Genomic DNA, 16596 nt, shown 5'->3' with positions numbered 1-16596 from the left:
ATTCCTGTCATTACAGTCCTAGGCGACAGTAAGGTAGGACACTCATCAAGATCTCTTTCCTCTTTGCTGCTCACTATCTGAGCTATAACTATCGCTGTTTGGACTTGCTTTTGAGAAGTGGATGGTAGTTAAAACTTTGGAAGCTTACAAATTTTTTTGAAAGGTTCTTGCCTAAATGACAACTTATTATCCAAACACGAATGTGTGCCTGAATATATATTCTGCCTGAGATGTATTCTCCTGCTTGTAAATAAACTCAGTCAGTGTTATAATTCAGCTTTTAAATGAAATGTGGCGACTGTATGCATACTTCTAATGCTGAAATATATGCTACGTTAGACACTGATCAGGTTTGCTTGGTAAAGTTGCTTGTAGAACTTCTGTTCTTTTAGCATATCAGTGGTAGATTCCAGTGTACATTGTTATCTTTGTGTCACTGCGTAGGAGACCTTTGAACTGTAGGTAGAAACAGGACACTCAAAACTGACACTGAAGCTTGTATAATGTCAGTGTCGAGCTTGTCAAGATGCTGTGTCAAAATCAAAGCTAGGACCATGGGAAAGAGCTATTTGAAGCAATGGGGAAAGGAGGCTTGGGAAGATGCCAATGTCTTGTGCTAGAAGTCACAGGCAATTATCAGAGGTGCCATACTTCAGATGTCTCTACTCTGAATGTGAGTAGGAAAAAGAGCAGAAATTGGACCTACCTGTCCCAAGCAATGGAAGGACTAGGACTGGTCCTAGGTCTAGATAAAAACTCTTAGTTCAAATTGTTTTCTCATTAAGAGCCTTAAAGAACTGAAATTTTTGCATGATTAAGTTGCAGGCGTCTTTTATTCACCAGTTATCTTGAGGAAACAGCAAGCTCCCTTCAGTTCCAAGTACATGAATTAAGGATAAGACTAACTGTGATTAACTTGTACTGTTACTAAAATGCATAATACCAGTGTTACTTGTAAGCACTATAATGCTGACAGAGGATTGTATACTCATTCAAACATTGTTACAGCAGTAACTTTTTTGATGTACTGCAAGATTTACCCAGTTTATCCAATTGCTAGAGTTTTTGAAGATGAGGAGGATCCTTTTTGGGCCCTACTTTGAAATGTTGATAGTGGACCCACTGAATAGTTGAGGAAAAGCAACAGGTTGTAGCATGAGTGAAGACAAATTAAGTTTGGGTGATGGGAACCAAGGCCTCTTCAGAGAGGCTGATGAGCATCTGTTTACCTGCAGCACATGATTTGTTTCTTTTCCTCAATGAGATTATAGATGGGACAAGTTATTTGCAAGGATGCTCACTTCTTGTTTAGGTACATGCCTGGATGTTACCTTTGCATTTAAAATTGATTCATACTAAAGCTAAATGAGTCTATTACATTATCAGCTTGCCTCAGAAATTCAGCCTACGGGAGAGAGTCTCATGTATGGAGTCATGCCTATACTGATAACGTTTTGAAGAACCGTGGTTGTTAAGTATTTCATCTGACTTCTAACTTCACACAGCTGCTTCGAAAAAAGGAGCTGTTCTAAAATTTGCTTGGAAAAAACCACTAAAGATGGAAATTGGTAGGAGTTAGAGGGCTCCCCTGTTCCTGACTTGACTTTTGCTCATGTGTGTCCTAAATAAGAGTGCCCTAATAACAGGCTCCATAACCCACTTGCCTTGATTTATGAATGTGCTAAGTCTATTTTAAGCACTACATAAATCACTAACCTCATTCTTTAGCTTGTTTGAGAGTTAGGAGACTCCCAAAATTCTCATCAATGAATAGTAGCAAGTACAAAGTGCTTTTAAAGATACCCTTTGTCCCTCTTTATTAAACTTATTTTTAAAAAATGATGGTAGATAAGTATAGTGTCTGATTCAGTGATTTCTGCAGCTGATACCATCACTAAAACTAAATTCTCCTGAATCTTAGACTTCTCAAGCAGTGAATAGAAGTAGAGATTTCAAAGCCTGTGACGTAGAAGCTTTTTCCTTTCATGGGAAGGATGAATCTATTGCCTCTTCTGTTGTAATCTTCTGACCCCTCTTTAGGATTATTCTTCTTAAATCTTGTTCTTGCTACAGAATAATGTTCGTGCTGCTGCACTAGCAACTGTGAATGCCTGGGCTGAACAAACTGGCATGAAAGAGTGGTTGGAAGGGGAAGACCTGTCTGAGGAGCTCAAAAAAGAAAATCCTTTCCTAAGACAAGAGGTAGGCTTCTGTTAAGTAAACTTCTCCTTATGTGTGTCTAATGAAAATAACCTTACTTGCTGTGGACTATGTTTATCTATGCAGACTGAAATGACACAATGCTACCATTATGTAAGTAAACAAGTAGCTGTGTCTTCATACTGACATAAAATTGTTAAACCTCAAAAAGGCTAATAACGAGCTTTCTTCTTGCATGATAGCTGTCATTCAGAAATGTTTGTTTTGATCAGCATTTCAAGAGCTAGTGTGTTTTCCCTCAAATTAACCACATGGTAATGAAGACTAGAACTGAAGTGGAAGCATTAATATGTCTGAGGCTGATAAAGTGCAGCTGAAATTCTGATGTTACTTTCAAAAGGAAGAAACAGCCTGTGCAGTCTTAAGAGACCAGGCTCCAAGTTTTCAGATAGCTGCATATTAACATACTGTACTTAATTTAAAATTTTTTTTTAATTGCTGACATGTAAGTTGATGTTGGTTAAGAATATTTGTCTGTACAAAGGTTGGGGTGGGTTTTTTCCCTACTTATATAGAGGTATGTGAAGGACTACTCTTCAGGCTCTTGTGGCCTGACAGAGCACTGCGAGCGCTTCTTCAAAAACTTTTATTTTAAAACTTTCAGCTTCTTGGTTGGTTGGCTGAGAAGTTGCCTACCCTCCGTTCTGTTCCTTCTGACCTACTCTTGTGTGTGCCTCACCTGTACTCCTGCCTTGAAGATCGAAATGGGGATGTGCGTAAAAAGGCGCAGGATGCCCTGCCATTCTTTATGATGCATCTTGGCTTTGAGAAGATGGCAAAAGCCACTGGCAAGCTGAAGGTATTTCTGTCACTAAGATTAGATAATGTGACCTTGAATGAGTGGATATTAATAAGTCACATTCACAATCTCATGATATGCTGTCTTGAGTCACGTAAGCTTGTCTGCATTGAATGTTTTTCGTGGGGCTGAAAATAGTATCAGGAGGCTGTGAGTTAGCTTTCTCTATTTCAGAAAGACTACTGTCACCACAGGTTTATCACTTCAGGAGCTTGACATTTATTCACTCTGCTTTTCTTCTGAAAAAATCTACCTTCAGATAGGTTCCATATCAGTTACTGTCCAGCTGTATGCCTTTGAACAAATGCTTTAAGATGGCTTCTAGCAATTTGGTGTATCTTACGAACCCTTGAGTGCTGAATCACTGTTAGGGCAGTCCGTTAATGTCATAGGACTGCTCACCTAGAACAGATTGCTGGTTCACATGTTTCCCATAGGTCTTGCAGAAGAAACTTAATGGAAAGGTGTTTTATCTCAGAACAGAAATATCTGAAAACATTGATGTTTTAAGATAAGTGTCCTGGAAGATGCTAAACAGAGAATAGCTTGTTTCAAACTACTGTCATTTTCCTTGTCTGTGGCATGTATTAGTAATCAGTTATCACTAATCTTTCCAAATTTATCACTTCTTTTTTCCCCCTTCTGTTCTCCAGCCAACTTCCAAAGACCAGGTACTGGCCATGCTTGAGAAAGCCAAAGCCAACATGCCAGCCAAACCAGCTCCTCCTGCTAAAGCATCTTCCAGAGTGGTAGGGGGAGCAGCTCCAGCCAAATTCCAACCTGCATCAGGTAATCTCTCTTACGTTCTGGGAAATGACTGAGAAAAGGGTGGATTTTGAAGCTCTTTGACATGCTAGAGGAAGAAACGTACTTAGCAGGAGGAGAGGAATTCAGCATATTAGGGTTACAAATAGCTGTGTTATCTAGTGAGTTCTGTCTGCAGTTCTGGTCTTACTTGCAGTTGAGTCAACTTCCAATGTAGGAGGGTTTTTCCTTTCCACACAACCATCTGTCAGCTGCTCTTTGAAAATATCTACTTGGTATTGAAGCTAAAACCCATGGACTAGAGAGGGTTTTTTTGGTAACACTTACCTGATTTAACTTTTTTTTTTAAAAATGTTTTCACATTAATTTTTACCTGGACTGTTTCCTCAGTATAGCTCACTGTGGGGCTACCAGGATGCTTGTGCCAACACAAAAGAAAGGGTAAAAGGATTAGGAAAAAACGTCTTCATTGAAAGAGTGGTCAGGCCTTGGAACAGGCTGCCCAGGGAAGTGGTTGAGTCACCATCCCTGGAAGTATTTAAAAGACGTGTAGATGAGGCGCTTAGGGACATGGTTTCGTGGGCATGGTGGTGTTGGGTTGACGATTGGACTTGATGATCTTAGAGGTCTTTTCCAACCTTAATGATTCTGTGATTCTAGGGGACAGGTGATTTGAAGAAGCAGTCCTGCCTTATCTCTCTTCTGGGGCTAGCTTGCCTGCTCAAACTGGGTGCAACTACAGCTCTAGATATTAGCCTGCACAGTAGATGTGTGTGTGCATGTTTAAATTGTTTTGATAATGACAAATTTGCTAACATGTTATGATCTTAATTGTGAAAACTTGTATGCTAACATGGAATTTAAGGAACTTCTTTTATGGGTCTAAAATCCTCAGACCTCTGTGTGATAAGCGTATTGTATCTATGAACAGTTTTTCTTCTTTCCTAAGAGTGGAAAACTGTGCTGACCTAAAATGGGTTTCTTGGTAGTTTGAAATGGTCTATTGTTTCTCCAGCACTTGCTGAAGATTCGGGGTCCAATACCATGGAATCAAAGCCTGATCCCAAAAAAGCCAAAGCAGGAGGAGCCTCCTCGAAAGCTAAGGTATGTTGTTTTCATTTTGTATAAAATCAGTTCTATGAAGTTAATAGCTGTAGTTCGCTAATGTAGGTAGAAGAGCATAGCCCTTGCTAGGGACTGCTTTTACTGACAATCTTTATGCTTGTCTGAGTTCTGAAATGGGAGGTGTCACTTACTTAATCACTACTTTTGTCATTACCTATTTAATTCTTAAAGTCTGTGTTGTCAAAAATGCAGTCTTGTGAGCAGCTCAGTCTATGTTCTAAATCTGCTTGGCCTCCTTGATTTCATGCTGTTGAGAATTCATTCTTACCATTGCAGTTCCAATGTTATACGTTGAACAATAATTTTGAACCTATGTGTCAAAAGAAATTGATCTCTCCTGTACAGTATGAAGGGCAAAATGTTCTCAATCACAAGTGCAAAAAGGGAAGGAAGATGCTTAAATGCATAATAACAATCTCAACTGATTACATTTGAATTTGTGGTTAGGTTTTTCTGTTTTGTATTACAGCAATTTTTTTGCTATTAACTTTAAAGTTTGTCCTATGTGTGTTACTAAAAAAACCCCAAATTATTCTACAGTCCTGTTGCCTCCATTGTCTAAAGTAATGCTGTAACAAGAACATTTGATGTAGGTCCAGATTCATGGCAGGAATGAACGGAACAAACCTTGAAGGATGTTGTAGATTTGCCTAAGTCGATGTATTCTTCTGTCAAAACTCTGATGCTAGAGTTAATGCCTTTGCTGTGAACGCATTAAAAGGTTTGGAATGGTAACTCTTAAAAGTAAATAGCTGTCTCACAACAAAGCCTTTTCTGTGGCTTATTTACAGCAGTCAGATGTTAATAGCGGTATGTCCAAGGGCAATACCAGCCTGTCCAAAGCTAATACAAGCCTCAGCAAAGGCAGTATCAGTCTGACAAAGAACAAATCTATCAAACAGGTACCACATTGGGTTATAGGGATGTGTGTGGGTGACTAGCGCACTGGTTGAGAGTGATGTGTCGTATTTCACAGGGTACTACTGCACACACTGTCATGGGTATTGCTTCCACAGCAGCAGAGCACATACTTTTAAAATCCTAATCAACATTATTCTTCCAGCTTCTCTCTGGCTCTTGTACACGTAGGCAGCATGAGATTGGCTCGTATCTAATGCTTGCAGTTGCTGGGACTGAGGTGTATATATGTCTTGTGTTGCCTGTTAATACCTTGCTTTTTTTCAGGGTGTACAGGGGAAGAAAGTGCTAAGCAAGCCTAATTTGAAGGAAGATGATGATAAATCGGGTCCTATTTTTATCATAGTCCCAAATGGGAAAGAACAGAGGATGAAAGATGAGAAAGGTCTGAAGGTGAGAAAAATCTGAATGTATTCGTAAGTTTTGAAGGAGTGTAATTTTAACGCATTCTTTTGGTTTTTAATTTAGAATTGAACATGCTATGGCATGAAAGTGCTAGTCTCTGTCCATCTCTTGGATTGATTATCTGGTTCTTCAGTTGACTTTCACAGGCCAGTATCTGGTTTACTGTGGTGTTTCTCTTCTGATTTCCAAATTTGGTGCATTTATACACTCTCATAAAAGCCAAAGGTCTTTTTACAACTTCCAAGAGATGGTCTTCAGTTGTGAAGTATCATCAAGTTTTTACGTGAAAACAGTTGACTGATTTCAGAGTTCTAGTATAGATTGTAGATGTTTTAATATACTTATTTTGAACAGCCCTGCTTCTCAAGCTTGTCTTTTGTAGGGGAATTCTGTTACTGAAAACATGCACGTTATTTGTAACGTGCTAGTAAATAGGCCTATCTATAGCTTAAAAACAACCACTTTAAGTGATAATAATTAAGATAATGGCCTAAAGATAACCACTCCACATAGAGAAAATTTTTCATGTAAGCCAAGGTGAGCAAACACCACTGAATTTTTCCCATTACTTGTTGATAATGAGAAGACTTTGAAAACAGATTCTAAAGCAGAATTAAAAGGGGTGCAATTCTTTCAGGAAGAAAAGGTATTGCTTGCTTTGAGTTCCAAATGCTGCCTTTTACAGGTATTAAAGTGGAATTTCACTACTCCCCGTGATGAATATATTGAGCAGCTAAAAACTCAGATGTCCAGTTGTGTGGCCAAATGGCTACAAGATGAGATGTTTCATGCAGACTTTCAGCACCACAACAAAGCACTGGCTGTTATGATTGAGGTGAGTTTGCATCTGTGGTAGTAGCTGAATTGTATAGAATTATTCTCTGCTATGAAAGATTCTGCTTGAATTAAAATCAAATAGGAATTCTCTGAGGAGCCAGGGGTCATCATTCTGTGAAATTGAAACCTTAACATGTATAGAAATAATTTTCAGAGGAATTATGAAGTTGGTATTAATATTGTTTCTTGGGAGAAGGGAAAATTTCCTCACTGGAGACTTCTCTCAGGATTTCAGAAATCTGTGTAAAAGTGAGTACTTACGATTCTAGGAATCAATCAATAAAAGTAGACCATCTTATCAGGCATAGCTTTTCCTTATTCTCTGTTTTTTTTTCTTGAACAGTGTGTTTCATTTTGCGCAACCTACTTTTTTTTTTTTTCTTCTTCCCCTTCAAGCACTTGGAGAGTGAAAAAGATGGAGTCATCAGCTGCCTGGATCTGATCTTAAAATGGCTTACCCTGCGGTTCTTTGATACCAACACAAGTGTTTTGATGAAAGCACTTGAATACCTTAAATTGCTTTTCAATTTGCTTAGTCAAGAAGAGTATCACCTTACTGAAAATGAAGCGTCCTCTTTCATCCCATATCTTGTCCTAAAGGTACGGTTCATTGTACAGAAACTAACGTTATTTTTCATGAGGAATATAGCAGGATACCATCAAACACTGTAATATGTTCATTCCAAATATATTGTGAATGGCGTTAAATCCAGTTGGCAGCCGGTCACAAGTGGTGTTCCCCAGGGTTCAGTATTGGGGCCAGTTCTGTTTAGTATCTTTATCAATGATCTGGACCAGGGGATCGAGTGCACCCTCAAGTAAGTTTGCAGACGACACCAAGTTGGGTGGGAGTGTTCATTTGCTTGAGGGTAGGAGGGCTCTGCAGAGGGACCTGGACAGGCTGGATCGACGGGCTGTGGACAGTTGTATGAGGTTCAACAAGGCTCAGTGTCAGGTCCTGCACTTGGGTCACAACAACCCCATGCGACACTACAGGCTTGGGGAAGAGTGGCTGGAAAGCTGCCCAGAGGAAAAGGACCTGGGGGTGTTGATCAACAGCCACCTGAATATGAGCCGGCAGTGTGCCCAGGTGGCCAAGAAGGCCAATAGCATCCTGGCTTGTATCCTAGCGTGGCCAGCAGGACTACTACAGTGCCCCTGTACTTGGCACTGGTGAGGCCGCACCTCGAATCCTGTGTTCAGTTTTGGGCCCCTCACTACAAGAAGGACACTGAGGTGCCAGAGCGTGTCCGTAGAAGGGCAACAAAGCTGGTGAAGGGTCTAGAGAGCAAGTCTTATGAGGAGCGGCTGAGGGAACTGGGGCTGTTTAGCCTGGAGAAGAGGAGGCTGAGGGGAGACCTCATCGCGCTCTACAACTACCTGAAAGGAGGTTGTAGCGAGGTGGGTGTTGGTCTCTTCTCCCAAGTAACAAGTGAATAAGACAAGAGGAAATGGCCTCAAGTTGCGCCAAGGGAGGTTTAGATTGGATATTAGGAACAACTACTTCACTGAAAGGGTTGCCAAGCATTGGAACAGGCTGCCCAGGGAAGTGGTTGAGTGACCATTCCTGGAGGTATTTAAAAGACATGTAGATGTGGCACTTAGGGACATGGTTAGTGGTGGACTTGGTAGTGTTAGGTTAACGGTTGGACTCGATCTTAAGGGTGTCTTCCAACCTAAATGATTCTATGATTCTATATTGCATATTTGCCTTTAAGAGCCTTTTACCAAAAAGGATTTTTGCATTGAGAATAATTCTGGCTTTCCTAACATTATTTAGACTAATCGACAGTATCGTGAGACTGTTTAAAATATTCTGTATTTCTTCCCCTCTTTGTTTTGACTTTTCCCCTAGGTAGGAGAACCGAAAGATGTCATCCGCAAGGATGTACGTGCCATTCTTAACAGGATGTGTCTCATCTATCCAGCCAGCAAGATGTTCACTTTCATCATGGAGGGGACAAAATCCAAAAACTCAAAACAGCGTGCAGGTGGGAAACGGTGTGATGAATTGGGCAATTGCAAAGTACTTGAAATTGTTTTGGTTTGCATCTTGAAAAACCCAGCATAATAACATTTGGTTGAATGTGAGATTTGCCTATATATAATATTTTATGCAAATGCTTATAAGTGTTTAAAGGATCGGATTTTAAAGTAGTATCATCTTGCTTTTTGTTTTTGGTGTCTTTGTACCTTCTGAAGATGAGCAATCTGTTAAATTGCTATCAGCCATAAGATTATGAGTCTCCCTTGTTGTCTTAGTGAAACAGTACCGGGGAGAACAGTGACAATACTATTGTCCAAGTGACTAAGGGAATCAGTTAATCTGATCGAGACTTTGGAAAGAAACATCTCTACACTGTACATCTGTCTCAACTTGATTATAGAAATTATTTGTGGTACCGTGTTTGTAGTTCAAACAATTCCCTAGTCACCTTTAAAACATCTTATCCTGATATAACCAGAAAGTTAAATTATATGCATAATATAGCATTGCAAGCTCACAACTGTCTAAACTACCTAGATGTGAAGTTAACTGTAACATTGCTCATATATGGTAATGGGAAATACTTGAAGAGTATAGGGATGACTGACAGCTTTTAGGATGCTATCTGTGTGAAGTAGTCTGAACCTTTAGTTTACTATTCATCCCATAAATCACCTGGAGTATATCTATCATCAGCATTGTGATTGATACTTCTTTACAATGAATGTTCAAGTTGTGCAAGCAACACAGAAATGGGGAGGGCTCTCTTCCCAGCAGCTTTAAACTTGAATGTGCACGTGTCATTTTCTTCCTTTAGAATGCCTGGAAGAGCTTGGATGTCTGGTTGAATCATATGGCATGAATGTATGCCAGCCAACTCCAGGGAAAGCCTTAAAAGAAATGGCAACTCATATTGGCGATAGGGACAACACTGTGCGCAATGCTGCACTCAACACCATTGTGACTGTCTATAATGTTCATGGCGACCAAGTGTTCAAGCTGATTGGAAATGTGAGTGTAACTGGAAATAAGACTTTTCCCTCCCGCCCCTCCCCAATCCTTAGACTTTTGTAGGGGATTAGCACTGTTTTGCTTGTCATGGTACATCTTGCTGTTGATTTCAAGAGCATTTTGTAATGTTGAAAATAACTTGCTTACACCATAGATCCTCTAAAAGTTAGTTGGTTAATTCCTGATTGTGGGTTATATAACCTGGGCGTTCATGAATGCAAAACTAAATTGGAAGAAATGAGCAGGTAACACTTGTGATTTAGAATGATATTTGGATAACTTATTTGGCCAAATAAGTTTAGTTGTTGGGCCTCCATCAAGTGCTCTCAGCTTTTTTTTTTCATGCCTATCTCCACCAACTGCTTTGCAGTTGAAGTCTGGTAAGTTTGGTTTGTTTGCTTTGTCTTATTGCACTCCAGTGCTTAAGGTCTGTGTCAGTACTGTGTTGCTTTGCGTTGCTGCTGTTTTGTTCTCTAGAAATCATACTTAGCCATGTCATCTAAAATGCAGTAAAAGTTAAAGGTGGCAAAACTCAGTTTCCAGTCTCCAGCAGTGGAAAGCTAGTTCACTGTGTTGTCTGCAATTACTGTGCATAACAGATTAAGTATGCTGAATTCTAACCTGAATCAAGAGCTATTAGACCATTTTTTTCCTGTTCTGTTCTCTGAATTTGTGGTCTTGGTAATGTTTCTAGCAGCACTTAAACTGATTGGAATATGATAGATATGTTAATGCCTGTATGATTTTTTTGTGTTATGTTATATGCCATAGTGCATACAACCTATTGGATGGATATTTTATGGAGTACGATGAGCAGGGAAGCAAGGCTGCCTCTTTTTTCTTTTTTTTTTTCTTCTCTCTTTCCAGCTTCCTGAAATGTTGAAATTTAATGTGACGCTTATTTTCTCTAGTAACCATCTCCATGAGAATTAATGTTGCATTTCCATTAACATTTTAGATTTCCACTTTATTTTAACTATTGTTCAGAGGGCAATCTGCCTCCTCCTCAGTGTTGCATAGTCCATTTGCTTTTGGATTTCCAAGGTTAAGAAAAGAACTGTAGCACCTGAACCATTCAGCCCCTTCTAACCGTGGCTTTCTGAGCTTCAGTATGGTCCGTCTAGTCCCAAAATGTATGGCTTTTCAGGAAGGTTTCCAAATTATAGGGATGCTGGAGAGTACTTCCCACAAAATTGTCTCAGCTACTTTTGCTCAAATTTTGGTGTTGGTAACCTTCGGTCCTGTAGGTAAGCAGATACATATGATTCTTTTCACTGCATGAGTTGGAGTGTTCAATTGGCTTACCTTGTGCTCAAGTTATGAGTACATTGAACAGGTCAACTGTTAGAAGGACTCTGGCTTCTGTGGCAGGGCCCATAGTGTTAAAGCATTACCTGGGCTCCTAACAGGGGCTCTAGAAAGGTGGGTGGGGATTTTTTGTTTGGTTGTTTTTTTGCAGCAACACAAGCAACAATTAGAAACACATGACAGTACCATAGTTTGAATTCAAGATGACTTGTTTCTTGGAAATTATGTGGGCTAGAAATAGCTGTATTCAGTATTACAGCTTGTCAATATGGGTTAGTTACTTCCCGAAGTAGCATCTGGCAGTCCAGAGTGGCCCTATTAGGTTGCTGCTAGATGGTAGTATTGACAGTTCCTACCCTTGGTATTAGAGAACTTCAGTCTGCAGTAATAAGTGGTATACCTCCTATAGGTGACCAAGATTTCTAAAATCTGTATAACTTTAAATTGAGTGAAAGCGTTGTGTGTTATAGCTTTCTGAGAAAGACATGAGCATGCTGGAGGAAAGAATAAAACGGTCAGCCAAGAGACCGTCTGCTGCTCCAGTGAGACAGGCAGAGGAGAAACCTCAGCGTACTCAAAACATCAGCGCTAATGCTAGCATGCTGCGGAAGGGACCAGCTGAGGACATGTCCTCCAAACTCAAGTATGTAATGATACATTATGGTCTGTAGCCTGCATAGTGTATGTGCTAATATCATGTCTGGCGATGTTATTTTAGTTCTTGTATCATCATCTTTGCATATTGTGAAAATTGGCCAAATAATAGAAAACAAAATGTCTGAAACTTTTTTTTGTCTTGTCTGTCTTGAAATCTTTCTAAATGGTCTTGTGCCTTTTTTCACTGCTTCTCCATGGACAGAATTATGTATCGCACTTATAGGATGTAAGTACTGCCCACTAACTCCTTGGTAGCAAGGCTCTTGTACCTTTCAATTTCTATCCTAGTCATCCCTTCTTGAGGGTGACAGGTTTATTGTGGCCAGTTCTAGGTTATTTACAGGTCTCTGACTCAAAGAAAAGAAAGAAAGAAACCAAAAATACGGGTTTCTGCCAAGGTGACTGTAAATCAAACTGCAGGCAGACGTGGCACTTCCACGTTAAGCAGCTGTTAGAAGTATTGGGAGAAATTCCGATGTGTTGCATTAAACTTGGTGTTGGTTGGACCCTATTCTTAACTTGTTAGGGCAGACATACAGCACAGAACTGGATGAGGCTGTGTGAATCCTAGAGCCTGGGGCAACAGTACCAGAAACAAAAAGCTCAGAAACTGTATTCCTTGCCACCTGCTCATTATCTTGGAATAAAAGTTCCTGTTCAGAACTATGTATTAGAACATTTCCTTGAAACATCTAATATGCAGCACAAGTCATGCGGGACATTGGGAGGCCTAGCTTCAGATGAGCTTGCAAGGTTGCTATGTACATATGCTTGTGCTCCATCATTTAAAAAAAAAAAGAAAAAAAAAGCCATTCATTAACTTTAATGCTATATTCCATTAATACTACTTTAAACTGTGCTAGATATCTCGCAAAATGAGCCGGTGCATACCTATCACAGATGCAGGGGGTCTCATGGTGGGTTATAAGAGAAACTAGGAAGGCAAGTAACTAGCAGCTGCTCTTTTGAGCTACAAAAGCTTGTTTTGCTAATGGCCAGGGGAAAGGCAAAGGGGATTATTAGGGGGCTTGAATAAAATCAGAACTTCAAAATCTGTGCTGTTCTATTCTGAGAGCTTTAGGGCTACCAGTGGATGCTAGTGCTAGTACTCTTGCCTCTTGTGTATATATAATAAACACCTCTCTCCTGGTTTCTATAGCCAAAATCGCAACATGGGCAGTCACTCTGAGACAACGCATACAGTTCCACGGGAATTTCAGCTGGATCTTGACGAAATTGAAAATGACAACGGTACTGTCAGATGTGAGATGCCAGCACTTGTACAGCACAAACTAGATGACATCTTTGAGCCAGTCTTGATTCCTGAGCCCAAGTGAGTCTAGGTTTAACTCCTAAGTGAAACCGGTAGGGCTACTTAAAAACTATTTTGAGAAGCTGAATTGACCATGCTAGTTTCTACATTCAGACTTGTTTACCCAAGAAGGTGGTGTCAGCTAATTTGAAGAGAGATGTCAAAGCGATTGTCTGTTGTACTGTTCTGGAATCTGGAGAGCAGTTATTTCTAATGAAAAACCTGAGTTCTGCTTACGTGTTTTTATAGTAAAGGGATCTTGAGTTTATAAATGCATCATCAGTGTCTTTACAAGTAGTGCAACAGACATGTTAAAAGGAATGATTCCTTCCTTGAGTATCCTCTGTGAAGAATGAAATCCTTTTCCCTTATCTCTAAACTGTCATTGAAATACAGCAGTTCGGTGTAAATTATTCTCTCCAAAGAGTAATGAATCCTGTTTTCTTCAACTGTTTAGAATCCGTGCTGTGTCCCCACACTTTGATGACATGCACAGTAACACAGCTTCTACTATCAACTTTGTCATTTCCCAAGTAGCCAGTGGTGATATAAATACAAGCATCCAGGCTCTGGCACAGGTAAGCGAATTAAGGTAGCAACTAATCACACTGTACTAAACTATTGGTCTGCGAGGGTGATGAGTTGCACTGTGGTGGAGCAATCACGTCAGGCGACGTGGACTCTGCTCAGAATCTCCCTGATGACAAAACTAAGTGCACAGGGGCCATCTGACTCGCTTTAGCAATAGAAATTCCACTTGGTTGGTGTAGAATAGACTCTTAACACAGAAGCACTTTAAAAAAAAAAAAAAAAAAAAAAAAAGGTAACTCTTTGGTTTTGTCGAGTATCTGTGCTATAAGATTGAAAAAGCCAGTTAAGCCAGTGAGACTTAACTTTTAAATGTAAAGTGTTTTACAGATCCTCAGTAAGAGAATTGGCTTGCATAGCTTTTACATGTCTCTAGGGTGGCTTTAACTACTTGGAAGTATTTTATCCAGAAGATTTCATAAAGCTGTTAATTCCAGAATCCGTAATGCAACATTTCATGTTTTCATTGTGTACAGGATAGGATTGCAGTTCTCTAAAAGATCAATAATTCGTTGCATTGGGATTAGCAGTAGAAGTTTGTGGCTACTGATTTCAGGTGAAAGCTTAGAATACAAGTGCCTTGGCAAATGGATTGGTCAGAGCAAGACCTTTCCTATAGAAGAGTTTTTAAATTGTAGTTACTTTGCACTGTTTGCATTATGTTGACTTTACTTGGGTGTTTTGTTTTTGAATCTTAGATTGATGAGGTTCTCAGACAGGAAGACAAAGCAGAAGCTATGTCTGGCCACATTGACCAATTCCTAATAGCTACATTTATGCAGCTTCGGCTAATCTACAATACGCACATGGCAGATGAGAAGCTAGACAAAGATGACATAGTCAAACTTTACAGCTGTATTATTGGGAGCATGATCTCGGTAAGGCTTTGACTTAAAAGTTAAGGTGAAGAGCAAATAATTTCTGTGGAGAAGTTGCAGGAGAATGGCATGGTTAGCTTACTATTGAGTCTTATTTGTGAAGGTTTGTTGCTAATTGTCTGCTCACCAATGCACCTTTTGAGAGGGAGTGGGGAATGAGAAATTGGGGAAGGGAGGAAGGTCTGTTTGTTGCTTCTACAGAATATAGCCACTCTAACACTTTTATTAAGCTCTGTTTTAATATTCCTTACCTTTTGAGTGCTTAGTTGGTGGCCTAAGTATTTTCAGAAGTCACTCAGAAATAACTTTCTTCCTAGTTGCATTTTTATTGTTTAATTTTGGGGGGGACGGGGTGATGTCAAATGGTTTGACAGTGTAGTCTAGATAAATACCTACAATAAAGCTTTGCATGCAGGGAAAACGTCTAATATTGTCTTCAATTTGTAGCTATTTCAGATAGAGAGTCTGGCTCGAGAGGCCTCCACTGGTGTGCTGAAGGACCTAATGCATGGTCTTATTACATTAATGCTGGATTCTCGGGTTGAAGACCTTGAGGAGGGTGAGCAGGTCATCCGATCAGTCAACCTCTTGGTAGTGAAAGTTCTGGAAAAGTCTGATCAGACCAACATCTTGAGGTATATAATGAAAATTGCGCAATTACTACTTCTCTTCACCCGTTCTTGTGTGTTCCTTGAATGGCTGAGTTTGTTAGTCATTCTGTAAGCAAAGAATGATGTCTGTAGAATCATTCAGCTGGCTAATGAAGAATTATCACTGATCGTCAGCGGTGATCAGAATTTGACTGCACAATCTGCACAGCTGGAGGCAGGCTAAACGAACCAGCTTAGTATGATTCAATATCTTTTGTAGTTCAGCAGACTGCCTCTTAAACTCGTGTAACATACTAGAATGAAAGAAAGAGCTGTTACGCAACATGACGTAAACTGCTGGACAAACCCCAGTCACTGGTGTGGTATTCTGTGGGGAGTTGGCATCTTTTTTTGTGTGTAGCACTTTCCCTGTGTAACTATTATAAATTTATTCCTTCTAGTGCTCTGCTTGTTTTGCTCCAAGACAGTCTGCTAGCAACAGCCAGCTCCCCTAAGTTTTCAGAACTTGTCATGAAGGTGAGCCTGTAGTAGAGGTTTTGAACTTACTTGGTTTATCTGAATCAGCTTAGCTGAAAGAACAGATATGTTTAAAAAAAAAAAAAAAAATTGGTGATCATAACTTGTATAATTATAATCTTATAATTAGATGTTACATATACTGACTTCTTGTATGCCAGGAGGGAGCTTAATACCTGCTAATAGTTTACAGGAGCTTGTGCACACTAATACAAACTCCATACAGAGGTGTGCAGTCCCCTGCTGGGCTTATTTGCTTAGGCACAGCACTATACTATGGATTCAAACAGTCCCAGGCTGGAGCTGGCTTGTATTTTGTCATCTCGAAGGATAGGCAGAGTGAACATGCAAATGTCTGCATTTAAAGCATGGGTGTGATCTTTTTTTGTAATACAACACCCTTTTGTATCCAGCATGATTTAAAGACAACGTCAGTGTTCTTAATGAGGTTAAACCTAAAGAACCCACGCTATGTGTGGGTGTACATAGCATATATGCATTATCTGCTGAAATTTCTTCATGCAAAGCATTCAGTCTCCTGTTATTGGTAGAGAAGTCAGCACTGCTTTTGTGCATCAGCTCTAAAGAAGGATCTGGTTACAGTACAGCTAGTTACAAAGAGAAAGGATGTACCAGTGCAAATATAGCTTGAGCAGGCA

General features: G+C 39.8%; 1 protein-coding gene across 1 annotated transcript in view; it reads left to right on the top strand.

Annotated features, from left to right (window-relative positions):
• CKAP5 (cytoskeleton associated protein 5) overlaps nucleotides 1-16596 on the top strand; it is a gene marked incomplete at its 5' end in the record, with an annotated part of 37052 nt that overhangs the window by 15193 nt on the left and 5263 nt on the right. Inside the window, 16 exons of the mRNA XM_009573666.1 lie at nucleotides 1-33; nucleotides 2074-2202; nucleotides 2825-3019; nucleotides 3673-3808; nucleotides 4800-4888; nucleotides 6095-6220; nucleotides 6918-7067; nucleotides 7466-7669; nucleotides 8925-9060; nucleotides 9874-10067; nucleotides 11846-12018; nucleotides 13192-13365; nucleotides 13802-13922; nucleotides 14631-14810; nucleotides 15258-15445; nucleotides 15862-15937. The exon at nucleotides 1-33 is cut by the window's left edge and continues 75 nt beyond it. Coding sequence (XP_009571961.1) covers nucleotides 1-33; nucleotides 2074-2202; nucleotides 2825-3019; nucleotides 3673-3808; nucleotides 4800-4888; nucleotides 6095-6220; nucleotides 6918-7067; nucleotides 7466-7669; nucleotides 8925-9060; nucleotides 9874-10067; nucleotides 11846-12018; nucleotides 13192-13365; nucleotides 13802-13922; nucleotides 14631-14810; nucleotides 15258-15445; nucleotides 15862-15937 — 2304 coding nt within the window. The remainder of the gene's footprint in view (nucleotides 34-2073; nucleotides 2203-2824; nucleotides 3020-3672; nucleotides 3809-4799; nucleotides 4889-6094; nucleotides 6221-6917; nucleotides 7068-7465; nucleotides 7670-8924; nucleotides 9061-9873; nucleotides 10068-11845; nucleotides 12019-13191; nucleotides 13366-13801; nucleotides 13923-14630; nucleotides 14811-15257; nucleotides 15446-15861; nucleotides 15938-16596) is intronic.

The sequence above is a fragment of the Fulmarus glacialis genome, unplaced genomic scaffold (assembly GCF_000690835.1).
Source record: "Fulmarus glacialis isolate BGI_N327 unplaced genomic scaffold, ASM69083v1 scaffold5730, whole genome shotgun sequence".
NCBI lineage: Eukaryota > Metazoa > Chordata > Aves > Procellariiformes > Procellariidae > Fulmarus > Fulmarus glacialis.
This window is presented reverse-complemented; position numbering and strand designations above follow the sequence as displayed.